This window comes from Brassica napus, chromosome C3, assembly GCF_020379485.1.
Source record: "Brassica napus cultivar Da-Ae chromosome C3, Da-Ae, whole genome shotgun sequence".
Classification (NCBI taxonomy): Eukaryota; Viridiplantae; Streptophyta; class Magnoliopsida; order Brassicales; family Brassicaceae; genus Brassica; species Brassica napus.
In genome coordinates this window covers 50,956,278-50,962,702 of record NC_063446.1, presented here as the reverse complement: position 1 = coordinate 50,962,702, position 6,425 = coordinate 50,956,278, and the positions used below count along the sequence as shown (strand labels likewise).

Below are 6,425 nucleotides of genomic sequence, written 5' to 3'. Positions count from 1 at the left end.
AGTCTCCGATACCAATCCTGGTAGCACTCTCTTTAATCTCTGGCATAAGACCTTAGAGATTATCTTGTAACTGACGTTACATAAGCTGATGGGCCTAAACTGAGCCATCTCATTGGGCCTTGTTGTCTTCGGAATAAGACATATATTTGTATCATTCAATCCATTCGCCATCGTCCCCTCGAAAAGGAACTTATTAACCATAAGAGTTAAATCCTCCTTTACTATATCCCAGAATTTCTGTCGTCCCATCTGGCGCTGGGGCCTTTTCCGGATGCATAGCAAGGAGCGCTAATTTGATTTCCCTTTCAGAGACCGGAGCTGTAAGGTTGTTGTTCATAGCTCCAGTGATCGTCGTAGGAACCTGAGAAAGTGCGTCTTCAATATCCTCAGGATTCGATGATTCAAAGATCTGCCTAAAGTAGCTAGTAGCTAGTAGCAATGGCTACTAATCCTTCTTCATCCTCAACTATGGCTTCATTCGCGTCTAGGAGCTGTGTGATCTTATTCCTTGCTCTTTTTTGCTTCGTTAAGGCATGAAATTTTTTTGTATTTCTGTCCCCTTCCCTCAGCCAAAACACCCGACTCTTTTGTTTCCAGAACAATTCTTGTGCTTTAAGAGCATCAGAGAGTTCCTTCAACGCTGCTGCAATTTCCTCAGTTGTAGTGTTATCATCAGCGTACATACCCTCCACTTATTTCTTAAGCTCCTCAACTAATTTAGCCGAGTTTACATTATGTTGTCTCCTCCATTCACTCAAGGCTTTTCTGCAGCTGGAAATATGTTCCATAATAGTCGCATTAAGAGGAAGATCAGGAGATTTCCATCCCTCAAGAATAACTTGCCTTAGCTCCTCATTACCCAGCCATCTTTTGTCAAACTTAAACTTTTTTGTTCTCCTTATTGGCTTTATGAGTATGTCTAAAAGAATCGGACGATGATCCGATCCCCATAGCCTCATATAGTTCACAGTCGAATGAGGAAACTTTTCATGCCAATCTGCATTTCCTACTGTTCTATCTAAGCGACATCGAACAGTTGCACCTCCTGTTCTCTTCCCTACCCAGGAGAGCTTATCCCCGTAAAAGGGAACTCTAGCCTGTTTACATGTTTTCGACGCCTTTATACTCTGTAAGATAAAAGAATATATACATATACTATATATTTACCACCGCAGAACAAATTCGCTTGCTATGGAAAGAAGATTCTTTCAATTTTTTGAACAAACGGAAAGAAGATTCTTAACCCACCTCCAAAATGCTTTACAGTGGGGAAGCTTTTTAAAAATTTACAAATGATGTCTGTAAACAATGTTTAGGAACTGTCTTAAACGATCATTACCTAAATATGAAAATCGTTGTGGTTTTTCCTTGGCGACCACAGATGCCTTAAATATCAAAATGTTAGATTGTTTTATGGGTTAGAAATTAATCTTGGTATTTTTCGGCCTACAACTTATCATGCTTACCCAAGAAAAAAGAAAAGCACAGCAAACAAAAAAAAAATCAAAACGACCTTGTTAAGTTTGCTAAAATTCGATACGAATAAAACATATTCTTCCTGAAATCTGCATTATAGATAAAGTTACAAAGTTTGCACAAAAAAGAAGAAGATAAAGTTAAAAGGTCAGAAAAATAAAGTTCAAGAATATTGGTTAAATAATAATGGTTGACAAAACAAAATTGTATAAGCAGAAAATGAACTTACGCTTTTGCAATGATAATCGTTTCGAATATACATTAATTAATTTATCGTCGCAAAGGGTCCCCTTGTTGTATATATAACATCACCATTTAACTCCATTCTAACTCTCTGTCTATTGATGTGACAAAAAAAGAAGACAGTAACTCTCTGTTTTTTTTCTTGAAATATAACAAAAAAATTAGCTCTCTGCCTCTCAAACCACAGCACTAAGAAACCGCTAAAAATGACGGAGAAAGAATGTGAGCATCACCACGACGAGGATGAGAAGATGCGCAGACGCATAGGAGCGGCGGTGCTTGGCTTGCTTGCAGCTGGCCTTTTTGTTGTTTTCTTGGTGTGGGCCATTCTTCACCCCCACGGACCGCGTTTTGTTCTTCAAGACGCAACAATTTACGCGTTTAACATCTCTGAGCCCAATTTTCTAACCTCCAATCTCCAGGTCACTCTCTCTTCTCGAAATCCTAATGATAAGATCGGAATCTTCTATGACCGCCTTGACATTTACGCCTCCTATCGCAACCAGCAGGTATGTTGAATTATATAGCGCTTCTTCGATGCAATTCTTGTTAAAACATTTCCTTAGGAAAATCAAAAGAACAAAAAAATTCGTACTGTTGTTAAAAAAAAAAAATCGTACTAGAGTAAAAATGTTATCAAGAAAAATAATGGACCGACGAACCTTGTTGTGACACGACCGATCACAAACCAAAAATATGTCTAGCTATACTTCATAATTTGGGTTTAGTTTTCTTTTTAACATCAATGCATATTTTACGAATACACCAGAGTATTGAGGAATCTTCGCGCGTGATATATTTTTCGTACGCTAAAGATTCATGTTAGAAGTACTTATACGAAAGGACCGACGAATCTTAATTGTTAATAGACAGAGATCTCAACGTGCATGTATTAAAAAGAAACGAGAATTGACTAGATTTTACATGTTGGTTTAAAGAAGTTATAATTTATAATATTTGTGATGTTAAATAATAGTTTGGGACTAAAATTTGGCTAAGTTCTTGAATAGGTGACGTTGGCAACTTTACTGCCGGCGACTTACCAAGGTCACCTTGATGTGACGGTATGGTCGCCGTTTCTCTACGGAACATCCGTGCCGGTGGCCCCATACTTTTCGCCTGCTTTAAGCCAAGATCTAACGGCAGGGATGGTGCTTCTGAACATCAAGATCGACGGTTGGGTTCGATGGAAAGTAGGAACGTGGATCTCCGGAAGGTACCGCCTACACGTCAATTGTCCAGCTTACATTACTCTTGCCGGTCATTTTTCCGGTGAAGGTCCAGCTGTTAAGTACCAGCTTGTCCAGCGATGTGGTGTTGACGTTTAAGCAAAGGGATGATCATTATTCTTTACAAAGACTAGAGTCTAGACTACGATTTCTGTGCTTTTATTGTTTTAGTTAACTGGAAATTCTTATTAATGTTTTGTACTGCGTTTTTATGATTGAGATTTATGGTTAACCTAATAATTACTAGGTCCATACAACTTTTCCTTTTTTATTTTAATACATTGATACAATAAACTCCAAACTGAAATAATAATAATAATAATAATAATAATAATAATAATAATAATAATAAAGATACATTTTCTTTTGTAACTTATAATAAGGATACGTTGGAAAAACAGAAAATGAACTCTTTATTAGTTAATATGAAATTTTGTAACTTAGGTTGAAGTTTTGACTATCCAAATTTTTTTATTTGATTTACAAAAACAATTCCATTTCTTTACTAAGTGCAAAAACATTTCTATGTTGTAGGATATAAAGAAACATGCTGAAAGATATCAAGGACAAATCAAACAACGATTTAGTCAAGATTTCTTGCACAAGTGTTAAGAAAACAATTTTTAACAATTTTTTACTGAAAAAAAATTCTATCTATTTCGTCTATCTAGTGATCATAATTACTGATGATCAATTATGATCACTGGCAGTCACCGAAAAATTGATTAACCATTTACTCATTTTATAAAAAAAAGGGAGAATTGCCAAGTGTGACTCAAAACTTGGAGTCAAACCCAAAACAATACCCCAACTTGGGTCAAACGCAAAAGTAACCTAAAAGGCTATTGAAATTACAACTATCCCCTTGTGACCAAACAAAAAAACGGAATTTTTTTTACGTTTCTACCCCTCGCAAGTCGTCTGTTTAGACGACTTAACTGAAAGTCGTCTGGACAGTTAGTCTTAAACATAATTTAAAAATTTTGTAAAAAATATTTTGATAAGTGAAAAATGGGAATTATGTAATTAACATATGTCTTAGGAGGTATAAATTAAGATATAACAAATTTCAATTGTTTTCAGCATAGATGAGTGAAAGTAGTGAGTCATGATATTCTTTAGTTTATGTTTCATCAACATATGTTGTAGTATTGTATGTGTTCTTAGGGTTAGATTTTGGAAAGCATTAAAACCGTTTTTGAAAATTTTTAAAATTACTTATGCGTGTTCATTTCTGTGTATAGTAAACACTATTTAAGTATAATTTGATTTTATAACGTGGTTAGTTAGTTAATCTAGTCATTTTAGTTTAGGGGTTCATTTTAGGGTCTAGGACGACTTAATATTTTGTCGTCTGAAAACAGACGACTAAATATTAAGTCGTCTGTTGTACATTATCAGCCAGAATAAGTCGTCTAAACCGGACCAAACCTTAAAGTTTACCAATGTACTTTTAAAGCTAACCGGATTATTTACCCAATATATAAGGTGATTTTTTTTTTTGTTTCATTTTTCGCGAAATTCAGAAACCCTAACAGTTCTCTCTCAAAACCCTAACAGTTCTCTCTCAAAGGCGATTTCGAATTCCCACGATTTCCGAACAAACCATCGTTCTCAACGTCGGCTATCTATCTCACTTCATTCTCACCGTTGTCGCCGCAGCTTCTTCTAACCCTAGCGCCGCCGATTCCTCTAAACCCTAGCGCCGCCGATTCCTCTAAACCCTAGCGCCGCCGCTTCCACTATTTCCGAACAAACCGTCGCCCTCGCCACCGTGGTCACCAACGTTCTCACCGCCGCTTCCTCTAAACACTAGCGCCGCCGCTTCTTCTAAACCCTAGCGCCGCCGCTTCTTCTCTGTAAACCTTAGCGCCGTTTCTCTGTAAACCCTAACGCCGCTAAGTCATCAATCTCGAGGAAAAGATGAACATAAAACGTTGTCTCTATCAATTTACTCATTCTCACCGTTTCACGTTTATTTTTTCAGATCTATAACCGCAATGACGAGTACTCCAACTCCTTCTGCGACTGGAAGACTTGTAAGTAATTTAAGTCGTCCGGCTTTGTCTTCCAACTGGACGACTTAGTAGATGACTTAAATATAAGTCGTCCATTTGGAAGACTTTCCAGACGACTTAATTATAAGTCGTCTACTAAGTCGTCTGGACTTATATTGTTGTCTTTGATTATTTTGCAGACAAAAAGGATGGATATTCCAGAACTCCCCCGTAGGTTATACACATCAGGGGAAGAGCCAGAAGCCCACAATAGCATTTCGTATCATACGGATAACAGCAAGTTGCATACTGCTCTTAGGAAAGCTCTTACTGATGACGAATTTGAAGAGCTCAAGGAGTCGAGTTTGGGAGTTTTCATCAAGTTCAAGGAGCAGGGATTTGGTTGGGCTTCAAGGCTGGTTCACTACATGCTCAGTTTCAAGCTGGACATTAAGAAGAAGTATGAGATGTGGTCTCTCGTTGGTCCAGAACCTTTGAGGTTTTCACTGTTAGAGTTTGAAAACCTCACTGGTCTAAACTGCGAGTACATCGAGGACCTTGAGACACCAAAATGTGACGTTACCCCAGAGATGGTTTCTTTCTGGGGGATGCTGGGAGTTCATCTGGAAGCTGGGCCAACTACTGATCAGATAATAGCAGCACTGAAGAGATGCGGGGATTGGTCCAGGGAAGATCGCAAGCGGCTCGCGTACCTCTCCATCTTCACTGGATTCATTGAAGGGAGAAAGTTTTCAACCGCTACACGATCTACTCTGGCAAGGCTAGTGATGGATTTAGAACGGTTTGAGAATTATCCATGGGGGAGAGTCGCGTTTAAGGTGCTGATGGACTCTTTGTGGAACAAAGAAATTGCTGGCTGTTACACCGTGGATGGGTTTATACAAGTTCTTCAAGTCTGGACGTACACAGCTATGCCGGAATTGGGTGCTAGTATTGGTGGTCCCAGAGCAGACAGTCCGTCTCCACCGATACTGGCTTACGAGGGCAGCAGAGGCCGCAGATCAATGAAAGCTGCTATCTTGAGTCAGGTATTTACTTCAATCCAAAAGACTGCGCAGACGACTGGAAGTCGTCTGGAAGGTCGTCCAGCTTGACGACTTATCGGACGACTTATAATAAGTCGTCTGGAAAGTCTTCCCAGCTGGACGACTTATCGGACGACTTAATTTAGTCGTCTGGAAAGTCTTCCATCTGGACGACTTATTAGACGACTTATAATAAGGCGTCTGGAAAGTCTTCCCAGCTGGACGACTTATCGGACGACTTAATTAAGTCGTCTGGAAAGTCTTCCATCTGGACGACTTATTAGACGACTTATTATAAGTCGTCTGGAAGGTCTTCCAGCTGGACGACTTAGTAGACGACTTATAATTAAGTCGTCTATTTAGTATTTTTTTTCAAATATCTAACTCGATTCTTCTATTTACTGCAGACCCGCGTGATCAACTTTGTTGAGAAG

General features: G+C 38.6%; 1 protein-coding gene across 1 annotated transcript; it reads left to right on the top strand.

Moving 5' to 3' along the window:
- Positions 1–1,788: 1,788 nt before the first annotated feature.
- LOC106425038 (NDR1/HIN1-like protein 1) lies at positions 1,789–3,249 on the top strand. Its single transcript, XM_013865764.3, has 2 exons — positions 1,789–2,228; positions 2,730–3,249. The coding sequence occupies exons 1-2, from the start codon at positions 1,926–1,928 to the stop codon at positions 3,045–3,047; spliced, it is 621 nt and encodes a 206-aa protein (XP_013721218.2). The 5' UTR covers positions 1,789–1,925; the 3' UTR covers positions 3,048–3,249.
- Positions 3,250–6,425: the final 3,176 nt, after the last annotated feature.